A 14,730-nucleotide genomic window follows, 5' to 3' on the forward strand; every position below is an offset into this window, starting at 1 on the left:
TTCTACTACTCCATCAGAAGGAGCCAACAACAGATGTTACATTCAGATGTTTTTGAGCTGCCTGAAGCCAGCAAACTGTCACCATGCTCTCCAGGTTAACGGTTCTCTCAGCGCTCTCCAGGACTCCCAGACATTGAATTACCGAGAAGAAAACTCAACCAACTTCACTTGGATTTCACTTGGGAACCCACTCTGACAAGTTATCACAGTATTAAGTATTAAAATGTTTGAAACTCATATCTTTGAACAAAGGAAAACCTTCAATAGGTTAAAAGCTATTTCTTGCCACTGGTGTCTACCTGGTAGTTGAGCAGGACAGCCCACTTTATGTCCCACACTGCAAAGCCTCAAAGTTCTTTGAGTTCACAGTGGCAGACAAAGTCTCTCTCCCAAGATAGCGTCAGACTCCTCCTGATCTACTAAACTGGGGTGCATCATTGAAAATAGTATAATTATACTATAACTATACTTCCACTATTTGTTGAGTGGCTGGGAAAAAAATGCTGCAATGGTCAATTAAAAACAAGAGATAAAACAAAGTTGATATATGGCATCACCAAACTTCAAAAATACCAGTTGTAGGGGACCAAGGAATATATGCCTATGAGCTTCCATTTAGAAATGTAGGCATTACTGGATCAGCAAACTCTGAGGAAATACGTGCATTTCAGAGTTAGCAGTGGATAATATCTGACTATGCAACATAATCATTAAGACTGACATTATCAATGTAACACTGATATATAATATTGCAATGGTGTCTTTATAGGTCTTAACAAGAAATCAATCAAGTAGCTGCAGTAGATCCAGAACACTGCTGCCAAAGTCCTAACTAACACCAGGAAACTGGACCATATTACACCGGTCCTCAAATCACTAGATTGGCTTCCTGTTAGTTAAAGGATAGAGTTCAAAATCTCACTCCTGGTCTACAAAGCACTGAATGGTATTGGGCCGAAATACATCCTAGACTTGTTAGCTCCATATAACATCCAGAGCCCTCAGGTCATTAGGGACAGGTTTACTGTGTGTTGGATATTAATATACTTTTATGATCTTAATATCTACTTTTGTTTTACTTCTATGACTCAAGATATTAGATATTAGTAAGATATTAATGTCTACTGTTGAATCATTTTTCTGAATGTATTTCTTTGCCATTGTAAAGCACCTTGTATTGCCTTGTGTATGAATTGTGCTATTCAAATAACTTTGCCTTGCCTTGCCTTGCCTAACACATAAGGCATATTGGGTATTTTTTTTAAACCAGCTCATATGTTGTTCTCTTAGCTTTAAACAGGTAATTTCCAAGTCAGTGTCAATTTTGTCATTACTCCGCCAAGGAACGCAGCGGGGTTATGTGATGATCGGCGCTGGTTTGTCTGTTAGCAACATTACTCAAAAATGGATTAACGTATTTGGATGAAATTTTCGGGAAGGTCAGAATTGACACAAGGAGCAAGTGATTAGATTTTGGCAAAGATGTGGCTCATAGCTTGGCTCCATGATTTTTTAAAAAAGATTTCTGTATAATTTATAGCCGCACAGCATCACTATAACTATGACAACAAGTGAACACTATGTCAGCTACCTGCTGACAATCGTGTGACTGCGATCCTATTACAAATCAACCACTGCAGACTTATCGGGACTTACCCATTGGAAATCATACAACAACTGAGCAGCCTTTTCGGAGTACTGCGCTCTCTGAGGGCTTTTCTAGTTCTGCAGCTATTACATCTGACAGAGTCTTTGTAGTTTTCATTTAATAAACACTTACTCATAATCAAGCAAAGATGAAATTTATGAACAGCTGGTGCAACCAGCTGCAAAGTCTCCATGTGTTCCATAACTGTGCCTCAAGATAAAAACACAACGAAAAGACTGAAACAGGAACACTAATGGATAAAATATTATCTTATCTGCTTAAGTTGTTGGTATCAACAAATGCATCAAATGAGTGCAACATTAGCTACAATGCATACTTTTTCTAATGTGCAAAAAATCTACATTGTATGTTGCTTAGTTTAAAATGTACATCACTGGCTGATGCTTACACTGACTTGCATGATCAGCCTGCTCCCTTTTCTGTTATGTACATGTCTACACCATTTTAGAAATGATGTCTGGTAAAATGATGTATGATAGATTATTTAAGTATGGTAAGAAGAACAATGACAGAAGAGGAAGATATTTTACATTATCTGTCATAATTTATGGTACTCACCTCTGACAGCATAACCATCCTTGACAGAGGCAGGGAAGGGCGGCAGGTTGTCTTTGGCATAAACGTCCTGAGCCAGGACTCGACCCATCCCATCTGTGGGAAAAGAGGAAGAACACTGTTATGAAGAGAAAAAGCTGGGTGGAAGGTGGTGGAGGGAGAGAGTGACAGCTAGAAAGAGAACGAGAAACAGAGGCAAAAAGGGTGAGACAGTTCATCTGATTCGGATGAAGACACAGAGACTTATCTGCCAGAGGTGTGTATATGTGTGTGCATTTTAAAGAGAAACAGGATATGACACATCAGGATCTCTCTGTGTGACTGATCAATTGACCAGTATGCATGAACAGATGCACGCACGCACGCACGAACGCACGCACGCACGCACGCACGCACAATGATTCACATATAGGAAGAGGAGGCCAGCCAGTGTCTCTGTTGAACTTTCTTTACCACTTCAACTGACCAGACAACTTCAAAGTCAACAGCATTTCATTTGAGGTGTATTTTCACAACTGCTTCTTCTTTCATGCTGACATTTACATTGCTACTTAAAACCATACGTTGAAACTGAGCCATGAGTAAAAAATACAGTAGAGGTGATGTCTTGCTGTAGCACTAAAGTATGAGTTTGACAAGATGCTTTCAAAACATCTCATAGTATGTCTAGATCTGAAAAGGGTCACATAATGGTGATCAAAGGAAACGAAGAAGAGGACACATTGACCTCACTCATCCAAACAATGCTGTAAACAATCTGAAAAGTTATTCAAATCAAAAGAATTGTCAGAATTTTTTGGGAAAGACACATGCACAGCGTAGTAAATATGAAGCTACAGCAAGTAGCTATGTGGAAACAGTGGGATAAACAACTTAGCGTTTGACATAGTATTTTGTACAGATTAAACAAACAAAATAGAAGTCACTAGTAAGCTTTAGAGGTGTTTCTAGAAGGGTATTTTCACTTTTGGGTGCAGCAGGCTATCTGTGTCCCCTTGTTTCCAGGACTAGTGCCAAGCTATATTGCTGGTAGTTGTTGTTCATATTTAGGATTTAAACAGGACACAGGTATTAAAAATATAATGTATATACATACACTACCGTTCAAAAGTTTGGGGTCACTCAGTTAATTCCATGTTTGCCATGAAAACTCACACTTTATTCATATGCTAACATAATTGCACAAGGATTTTCTAATCATCAGTTAGCCTTTCAACACCATTAGCTAAAACAATGTACCATTAGAACACAGGAGTGATGGTTGCTGGAAATGAGCCTCTGTACCCCATGTAGATATTCCATCAAAAATCTGCCGTTTCCAGCCAGAATAGTCATTTACCACATGAACAATGTCTAGACTGTATTTCTGATTTATTTAATATTATCTTCGTTGAAAAAACTGCTTTTCCTTGAAGAATAAGGAAAGTGACCCTGTAGCAACCAGTAACGCAATGACAGCCAATAACGTAATAAGTTACTATGTTACTGGTTGGTTATCATGTGAATGGCCTAGCATTAAAAATTTCTTTGAAATAAATAATTTTTTTTGCTGTTTTTGTGCAGTTTGCTCATCAAAAATAGGTCTAATGGATGGCATAGTCGTCACATTCATTCATCAAGGATAAGTCCCATATACCTCTCCTTAATTATGGTTGTAATAGCCAGTTTGATAATTATTTGTTGTACAAAATCTTTATAATATTGATTATTTGTTTAGATGTGGAAATCCATAATTCCATGTCAGGGTCTCTGTTTGATGTTGCGTTGCCAAATGAATTTTTAAAAAACTTTTTTCAAACATTTCTCAAGGAAAAACGATTCAGTCCTCACTTAAAACTGTATTTAAATAACTGAACTGGCACTATAATGGCATTTATCTCCAAAAAACTGGAGTATTATGTACATATTGAACTAAGGGGAAAACATCAACATAAAATTGACATTACTTCTCCCAGTAAATGTCCTTAACTTTGTACATTACTGAGAAGAATCCAGGCTTTCATCCATCGGCTGTCCTAGTCAAATAACTGTTTTATGTGTAAACTTAGACACTGTTGGTCCAGCTGCCTTGTAGACCTTCATAATACTAATGGAACAGTCATCTTCTGTCTTGTTCTGGGCTGTCTGCAAGTGCTTCTCTTATATATAACAGGAGAAATGCAGTCCCAATTATGTATTATTACATTACTGGCTGCAGTTATTATAGTATAGATAGTATATATATTTTCAAAGGACTTTTTAATGCTAGGCCATTAACATAATAACCAATAACCTAAACACTTATTACAATATTGGCAAAACGTTATTACTTTATTGGCTCAAAAACTTTATTCCATTATTGGCAAGTTATTACGTTATTGGCTTTATTACATTTAAAATGGCCCAAATTATTGTGTTATTGGCAGGTATTACACTACTGGATGCTAGAGACCCCAAACTTTTGAATGGTAGTTTATATAATATACATAATGATGTATCTTTTTGTTTAATTCTCAGTGAGAAAGAGAGTCAGCATGATAAATCATTCCTTACAAGTGTTTTGTCTATTCATCTAAGTACTTAACTGTCAAGAATATAATAGATATATAAGCGTTTACCCACAGTAAGGAAAATTTAAAAAAAAAAAAAAACAAAAAACAATAATGTAATTGTAGGATCCACCAGCCATTACTACACAGTGGAACAGGACAAGTGCAGATTTTGTGATCCTTACTACTTTTCCTCAGTGTCTGATGATGTCAACGATGCCATCATCCGAAGTGGGGGATATGTAGGATCCACCGGACACAGTGGAGACGAGGCTGGCTTTGATCAGAGGAGCTGAGACACCAAGACATTGCAAGCAAGACCCTTTCCAGATCTGGTACGAGGGTGTGAAGTAACGAATCAGCAGGAGACCTCGAGACCAGACTTTAAGGGATTTACCTACACAGACCCCCAGCCACTATCAGGACCAAATGGCTGCCAATACACATTTGGAATGACTCCTGTCTCCATGTCTGCCATTCACATGATCATATTTGGTATCATTCTGATCCCCTTTCTGTCAGTAATACACCCAGATACATCATGTTCACCATATTACAATATTTTTGGAGTTGCAGACACCACAAAAATTACCTGAAAATGTAACTCCGTGAGGGACATCTGGACATCAGTCCTCCCTCATGTACCAGACCCCTGCTGACTTAATGATATGCAAAGGCCCACTTTGAAAGACCACATCTGAAAGCACCATTTTGAGTCCTCCTGCACCATCAGAGTCGGACGACTCAAGAGACTCAAGAGACTTTACCCAAGAGTCCTCCCGGAAGAGTTCTCCCGACTCCGAGGCTCCACTCTGTCCACTGCTGTTCTGACCCACATCAACAAAGGCCAACTGGACCATCCTCGGAGGCATCATCATCATCACGGCACGCAAGTACCTTTCAGTCACTGGAACTTGGTGCAACTTTCTCAAATTATCTTTCAAAGATAAAATTCACAGGCTATCAAATTAGTCTACTACCAAATTGACGGCTGTTTTCAGGTGTGGTCTATTTTTAACCCTAACCCTTCCCCTCAAAACACCATATTTCAAGCGTAATATTAATCCCAGTGTTACGTTAAAATATTGTGTTCTCTTCCTTTCTTTTCCCATCATTCACATTTAACCCTCTTATTTGTTTTCTGTTGTTGTTGTTCGTCTGAATGTGTGTTATTGTTGTTATTGTTTAGCTTAGTTTAATAAATGTACATAAATATAAGTTCAGTGCCTCAATTGTTTTGTTGTTTACATTTTGGTCCCTAACTTGTATAGATTCCAGCTACCTCAATTTTATACATAACCTGCCAAGCTAAATAATTGCCCTTATAATTCCTGAAGCTCTTCTTGACAGGACAACAAGAAGTGTTTCATGTGCTGCATTATATTATATTTGTCTAATCTAAATACTTCGCTGGTCAAATATCAGGTAGACTATATAATAATTCTGCATAAAATCCTAAACCCCGTTTGAGCAAACATTTACCCTACATTTTAATATTGGTGGAGAAACATTATTAATAATCTTACAGTTATAATTGGTGGAGAAACTATTTAACCTTACAAACACATATTAAGAAATCCTACATAATATAATGTTCTGGAATATACGTTGTACATCACTATGACAATAAAATGAGACATACAGTGGGGATCGAAAGTTTGGGCACCCCAGGTAAAAATTTGTATTAATGTGCATAAAGAAGCCAAGGAAAGATGGAACAATCTCCAAAAGGCATCAAATTACAGATAAGACATTCTTATAATATGTCAAAAAAGTTAGATTTATTTCAAAATAACAGAAAACACAATAATGGCATCTGCAAAAGTTTGGGCACCCTGCAGAGTTAATACCTTGTACTGCCCCCTTTGGCAAGTATCACAGCTTGTAAACACTTTTTGTAGCCAGCTAAGAGTCTTTCAATTCTTGTTTGAGGTATCTTCGCCCGTTCTTCCTTACAAAAATCTTCCAGTTCTTTGAGATTTCTGGGCTGTCTGTCACACACTGCTCTTTTAAGGTCTATCCATAGATTTTCAATTATGCTGAGGTCAGGAGATTGTGAAGGCCATGGCAAAACCTTCAGTTTACGCCTCTTGATGTAATCCACCGTGGATTTTGAAGTGTGTTTAGTATCATTATCCATTTGTAGAAGCCATCCTCTCTTTAACTTCAGCTTTTTCATAGATGGCATCAAGCTAGCGTCCAAAATTTGCTGAAATTTTATTGAATCCATTTTTCCTTCTACTCGTGGAATGTTCCCTGTGCCATTGGCTGCAATACAACCCCAAAGCATGATTGATCCACCCCCATGCTTAACAGTTGGACGGAGGTTCTTTTCATTAAATTCTGTGCCCTTTCTTCTCCAAACGTACCTTTACTCATTCTGGCCAAAAAGTTCTATGTTAACCTCATCGGTCCACAGAACTTGTTTCCAAAATGCATCAGGCTTGTCTATATGTTCATTTGCAAATTTCAAATGCTGATTTTTGTGGTGAGGATGTAGAAGAGGTTTTCTTCTGATGACTCTTCCATGAAGACTTTATAGTGGAATAGTGTACCACAACTCCAGTGTCTGCCAGATCTTTCTGGAGGGATCGTGCAGCCAAACGTGGGTTTTGACTTGCTTTTCTCACAATCCTGCGAGCTGTTCTGTCTGATATTTTTCTTGGTCTTCCAGATCTTGCTTTAACTCCCACTGTTCCTGATGACTGCCATTTCTTAATTACATTCCGAACAGATGATATTGGCATCTGAAAATGCTTTGCTATCTTCTTATAGCCTTCTCCTGCTTTGTGAGCGTCAACTATTTTCAGTTTCAGTGTTCTAGACAACTGCTTAGAAGAACCCATGGTGCTGATTGTTGGGACAAGGTCAGATGAGTCTGGGCATTTAAAACCTTTGAGACTGACATCACCTGGTCTTTCCAGATGATGATTGTGAACAATCCATGACACTGTCAGGTCTCAGCTTTCCGAAGGGGGTAGTACAAGGTATTAACTCTGCAGGGTGCCCAAACTTTTGCAGATGCCATTATTGTGTTTTCTGTTATTTTGAAAGTGTAAATGATGGAAATAAAATCTAACTTTTTTTGACATATTATAAGAATGTCTCATCTGTAATTTGATGCCTTTTGGAGATTTTTCCATCTTTCCTTGGCTTCTTTATGCACATTAATACAAATTTTTACCTGGGGTGCCCAAACTTCGATCCCCACTGTATCCTAATATTTCCACACTCACAATTTGCAAAAATACAGCATGTGATGGTGTCCAGCTCATTTCCTAACTTTAGCACTTGCCTTCAGTTGAGAGGTGTCCCTATGAAGAAGTATCTCATGTCGTCCAACCTAATCTATTAAAACAAATTCCATAGTTTGTTTAGGTGGGGAAAAAATCCTTTTTTTTTGCAGATAATATCTTTGTATTTCCAGTGTGCAGCTGGTGGGGTAACCTCATAGTCTCAAGCACTGAAAGTATTGTGGTTTTGTTCCTTTTTCAAAGAAAGTATTGACACTGTGCACTTTAACCAAACACACTCACTAAACACGTGCAGACCGCTCTACATCCACCAGGGGAATTGCTCCAAGTGTCCATTCATCCATCCATCCATTATCTATACACCGCTTAATCCTCACTAGGGTCGCGGGGGGGGCTGGAGCCTATCCCAGCTGACTCGGGCGAAGGCAGGGGACACCCTGGACAGATCGCCAGTCTATCGCAGGGCCACATACAAAGACAAACAAGCACTCTCACATTCACACCTAAGGGCAATTTAGAATAATCAATTAACCTCAGCATAATTTTGGACTGTGGGAGGAAGCCGGAGTACCCGGAGAGAACCCACGCATGCACAGGGAGAACATGCAAACTTGCTCCAAGTGTGTCTGTCAAAATATTTCATCTCTTAAATTCCCTCTTCCTTTCTTCCTTACCAAACTGCCCTCCTCCCTGCTGTGCTCTTTTGGATCCTGCACCTCAGTGACCTCCTTAAAAACACGAAACATCCCTTTACACCAAAAGAGCTTTCTTTCTACCATCACTGATCTAGACGTTATGTGCACTGCAGGCCATTACTGCCACTAGACCTTACTACATTGTTTTTAGATTTAAATTAAAGAGCCTGTTTTTCCCCCTCTGGCCCTAAGCTTGGCTTTGTGTGACCCTCTGGCTACTCTGCCAGAAGAATGACAAGACCTTAAGATGCTAAGCCTACTTCACTGTGCAAACTTGCATCTTTTAGTACATTAGTTTTAAGTTCTTTTGTTCAGACATAAGGTGAATAGATAGATGCTGACCTTCATGACAGTTTCGGCGAAAACTCTCGCCTTTATCAGAAGCGTCTCACTGACAGCGTGTGTCGTGTTAGCCGGCAGATTTTGACAGTCGGCATTTGCGGCACGCCCAGTAGAGTCGCCAGATCCGCCGGACCAACCACGCCCATGCCGTAATGACATGTCATGGTGACCCCGGCGGACCCGGTGTTCAAGATTAACTGGTGTTCCGATTAACTGGTGATAGCAGCATTTCTGAGACCGATGTTTCATAGGCGTGGCTTTTCAGGACCCCTTACCTACTGACCAGGAAATAAACAATGGGACAACTTTGTCTGTAAAATGAAATTTCTGCTGTTCTATCCATTTTGGTCTTGACAAAATATCTGGAAATAAGAGGCATTCTCATTTTAAAAGTCATGCGCTGTCGGGCTACACGAAAGAAAAACTACGTCAACGCGGCTGGTACCAGTGGAGCTGTGATCACTGATTCCTGTTAAAACCCGTTAAAGCAGCAGACAGGAGACCGGGACACAGTGTGCACGTTATTTAACAAAAATTCACCAAACCGTGTGATAACAGAATGCCACGTGTTGCAGTATAACATCAATATGTATATGATATTATACGTATATGTATGTATATATATATGTATATATATATATATATATATATATATATATATATATATACATATATATATATATATATATACATATATACATATATATACATATATATACATATATACATATATATATATATATATATATATATATATATATATATATATATATATATATATATATATATATATACATATACATATACATATACATATATATAAAGTGGGGCTGCACAGTGGCATGGTGGTTAGCACGTTCGCCTTGCAGCGAGAAGATCCCTGGTTCGCGTCCCGGCTTTCCCGGGATCTTTCTGCATGGAGTTTGCATGTTCTCCCTGTACATGTGTGGGTTTTCTCCGGGTACTCCGGCTTCCTCCCACAGTCCAAAAATATGCTGAGGTTAATTGATCATTCTAAATTGCCCGTAGGTGTGAATGTGTGAGTGATTGTTTGTCTCTGTATGTGGCCCTGCGACAGACTGGCAACCTGTCTAGGGTGTCCCCTGCCTTTGCCCGAGTCAGCTGGGATAGGCTCACTACATTAGATGATTGTATCGGTTCTAGTGGACACAAAAATAATATTACTAGTAATAATAATGACAATAACTATTGAAGAGCACGTTTCTTATTTGCCATGTTTATCTGTAACCCCTATATACTCTTCATTTATATTCTGTGTTATGAAACATTTAAATGGTGCTGCTACATTCATGACATGCTCTACAAATACAGACTGATGTCATTTTCACATGGGGCTGGTGCAAATAAAGATTATATGCATTACTATGGATTTTGGCAAAGTATGTCTGGGGGTTTATTGGTAACGAGGTCAGTAAAGAGGGTGTGCTTATGTAACTGGTTATGAGTTTTTATTGAGAAATAATTTATCAACAGTTTTGGGACTCAAGCAGTTCCTTCTTTTACTCACTATCTCCCCAGCCTTAGAAAAAAACCTGTTCACATGGCACAGATGAGGCTGAGGTACACAGGAAATGTTTGGCTCCATTGTACAAGTTTGGGTAAACGGTTTTGTGGGTTGCCCAGTAAGCCAGTGGGTCTGCCGTTCTTTGTACAATTGCATTCGCTGTGGCGCTTTGCATTTGCCAGGCGCTACTTGCATCTTCGTCCAATAGGTTCCACAGTTGAACTGAAAAATATTGAAGATCATCATCATCATCACCAGAAATGTCAGTCATTCCCTATTCAGAAGAGAAAAAAAAATACCTGTGGAAGGTGCTGCTGGTGGTAGAGGACGAGGCTGCGGTGGTGCTTGTGACATAGATGACTGCTGCTTGGCATTCTTTATGCCTTATGTTATCTTATGTTGTGCCTTCTGTTATTAAACGTTCTTTCACACTGGCTGCCACTCTGATTGGTGAATCCAAAAGTTTTTAACTGCAGAGCCACAAGTGTAGCAACAGCCAGTGAACTGTTTTTTTCTTTGGTTTGTAGTCTGTCAGCTAAGCACCTGACAAGGTTCTGTGCCAGGTGTTGTGGCATGGGGGTGGTGAGTTGGGAATATATATATATATATATATATATATATATATATATATATATATATATATATATATATATATATATATATATATATATGTATATCTATCTATCTATCTATCTATCTATTCTCTACGAAATACGAAATCTGACATACTACTAACTCTCAAAGCAAATCACGGCAACAACAGCAAAAAAAAAATAAATCTACTCTGCGAAAAACAATTCAAATGAACAACACTAAATAGGGATCTCCTATCTTGGAACACTCTCGATCCCGCTGAGTGATTCACATAACAAACTGAACCAATCAGGTGATTCGAAGCAGTTGAGTGCTTCAAACGTCACTGAAGTGATTCAAACGTCACGAGTCACGTGACCAAACCACGCCTCAGCACAGTGGCTCGATACGTTTGCTTCATGAGCTACAGCGCATGTGCCAAAGCCTCGGGTATCAGAGGACCTTCACTATTTATTGTCTCACCAAGAAAACCCACAACATGAAAGCACATCCGTTGCTGTGTTGTGTTATTGTTTGTGTGTTCAGTGGAACAGATCCAGAGCAGAACTTCGAGCTTAACTCGGGTTTGTTCTCAGAAACACTCCGACCCTCAGCAGCCTCCCATCAGAACAACACGCAGCAAACATCAGCTGGATTTGCTAAAATGCATCGGAACAAACTGAGACCACATTGTTTAAACTAGTCACTCAGAAAGCAATAAAAACTCGTTCAGTCATCCACGTCCTAACCGTCATTAAGAGCACTTTAACCACTGAAAATATATTTTTTTTAAAAAGGAGGTAAAGGGATCCGACCTGGTCAAAACAAACAATATATTTGTGTGATTTGTGTCTTCCCAAACACCCTGGCTGGTTTAGAAATGGCAGAAGATACTTTTAATGATGTCGCAGAGGAAGACTAGAGTGAATTGTGGTGTTTGACAGTATCTGATTTAATGACATGCTCCTAATCCACCTTTGAGTACATGTAGGCTAAATATACAAATATGGCAGCACAATATCTTTAGTGTCTAGCAGGAATATCTGTAGCTGTAATTTTCAAATGTGACTGTAGTCTACTTCAATACCTCCAATAGGTGCTTATGGCTCACTGTGTAGGGCGAATTGTTTTTGACCAGATCAAATCCCTTTACTTCCTTTTAAGTAAAACAATGGCATTATATAAACCATCTGTCATTCTAACCAGAGATTTCACACTTCTGCCTTCAGAACGTCGATATGCTTCATCTAATTTTTTCCGTTATTCAGGATTTATTTATTTTACTGGGACATTGCAAGTTAATCAACATTGTATTCTATAGAATCGATACATTGTAAATTCATTGCACTGATTTTATAGAATACAAAATTAAAAATATATTTCTAAAGACGTAGAACAATAGAGACGAGGATATTTATGCTACAAAACCTTAATGAGCCCACCTTTGAACTATATAGCTAGCAGCTGTTTCAAACAAGATCTCACAACTCAAGACATGCAAAACAATAAAATGAGAATGAATAAGAATAAGATAGTGTAGCTACAATGTGATCGAAATCTGCCAATACCGTGTCAATATATTGATGAACACACGGCATTCTGTTATCACACGTGAGATCTCCAGTTGTGGGCATACAGTATCTAATTATCACAATATGAACCTGCAAATGAGATTAACTTCTTGCATTGTTCCACGCTAAGCTCCATCGGCAGAATCCCTCTCAGTCCAAAAAGACTAAAAACCACCTCTTCACTGAACACCTTTGCACTTTATATATATATATATATATATATATATATATATATATATATATATATATATATATATATATATATATATATATATATATTTGACAAGTTAATAGAGAGACAGACAGAAAAGTAGGGAGTTGAACCCAGGCCAATGCGTCAGGTTTACCTTCCTGTTTATAGATCACCCGCTCGGCCCCCTGAGGTATTTGAGAGCCCCAGTGCTTGTGTTTTAACGAAAGGAATTGCTGTCTTTTCTCAATGATATGTCAGTTTAGAGTAGTATGACACAACAAAATTCTGCTGCTGGTTTGAACATGAATGTCCTGTGAAGTTTTCTAAATTGCTGCATTTCAAATTCAATACGTTAACTACTGTTGGACTGTTTTGGTAAAATTCTGACGTTTGTGTATTTAAATAAGATAGCGTAGCTACAATGTGATCGAAATCTGCCAATACCGTGTCAATATATGGATGTTATACTGCAACACACGGCATTCTGTTATCACACGGTTTGGTGAACTTCTTGTTAAATAACGTGCACACTGTGTCCTGGTCTCCTGTCTGCTGCTATAATGGGTTTTAACAGGAATCAGTGATCACAGCTCCACTGGTCCCAGCCGCGTTGACATAGTTTTTCTTTCATGTAGCCCGACAGCGCATGACTTTTAAAATGGGAACGCCTCTTATTTCCAGATATTTTGTCAAGACCAAAATGGATAGAACAGCAGAAATCTCATTTTACAGACGAAGTTGTCCCATTGTTTATTTCCTGGTCAGTAGGTAAGGGGTCCTGAAAAGCCAAGCCTATGAAACATCGGTCTCAGAAATGCTGCTATCACCAGTTAATCGGAACACCAGTTAATCTTGAACACCGGGTCCGCTGGGCTCACCATGACATGTCATTACGGCATGGGCGTGGTTGGTCCGGCGGATCTGGCGACTCTACTGGGCGTGCCGCAAATGCCGACTGTCAAAATCTGCCGGCTGACACGACACACGCTGTCAGTGAGACGCTTCTGATAAAGGCGAGAGTTTTCGCTGAAACTGTCATGAAGGTAATCAGCATCTATCTATTCACCTCATGTCTGAACAAAAGAACTCAAAACTAATGTATTAACAAGAAGACATGATGAACATTTTTGAGCTAACTTGTATCTGTGTATGTACGTTTAGACATTCAAAGACAAAATGCAAAAGTAGCACATTTTACAATATCAGAGTGATTATTAAACAAAAACTAACACGCATTTATATAAACATAAGCATGTAACTACAGAGACTGAAAATTAATGTGAATGACAACTCTTTAATTCTTTGCAGCTGCATACATTTTTTCTACCACTTGGGGCCGATATGAATTCTAAACATGATAATGACGTATTTTCACATTTTATATTGAAAATAATGATATTGGCTGGCTTTTGTGAGCAGACTATGGGATCTACTTATCATGATCAAGATGTACATTATTTTAAGATGCACATTTTAAAAGTGAAAAATAACAAAAGCTTTAGAAAAGCAGCAACGTGTGTTTGCAAAAATATATGGACATGCATGAACATTTGCTGTAAGAAGTTAGTGGTTCAAGCAGCATGCATGATTTATGAGGAAAGGTTTGATAATGTACACTACCGTTCAAAAGCTTGGGGTCACCCAGACAATTTCATGTTCTCCATGAAAACTCACACTTTCATTCATGTGCTAACATCACCGCACAAGGGTTTTCTAATCATCAATTACTGACTCCAGACTTATGAACAGTAGTGTAAATGTTTCAGGTAGCTGACAGAATTTGTGTCTGTGTTACTATGTGAACACAGCCTGCTGATTCAGTGAG

General features: G+C 38.6%; 1 protein-coding gene across 9 annotated transcripts in view; it reads right to left on the reverse strand.

The window, feature by feature from the left end:
- gphnb (gephyrin b) overlaps window positions 1–14,730 on the reverse strand; it is a 216,315-nt gene that overhangs the window by 13,840 nt on the left and 187,745 nt on the right. For all 9 annotated transcript variants that reach the window (XM_023264265.3, XM_023264264.3, XM_023264263.3 and 6 more), the window contains one exon: window positions 2,228–2,320. In XM_023264265.3, the coding sequence (XP_023120033.1) occupies window positions 2,228–2,320 (93 nt within the window). The remainder of the gene's footprint in view (window positions 1–2,227; window positions 2,321–14,730) is intronic.

Source organism: Amphiprion ocellaris, chromosome 12, assembly GCF_022539595.1.
Source record: "Amphiprion ocellaris isolate individual 3 ecotype Okinawa chromosome 12, ASM2253959v1, whole genome shotgun sequence".
NCBI classification, from domain to species: domain Eukaryota; kingdom Metazoa; phylum Chordata; class Actinopteri; family Pomacentridae; genus Amphiprion; species Amphiprion ocellaris.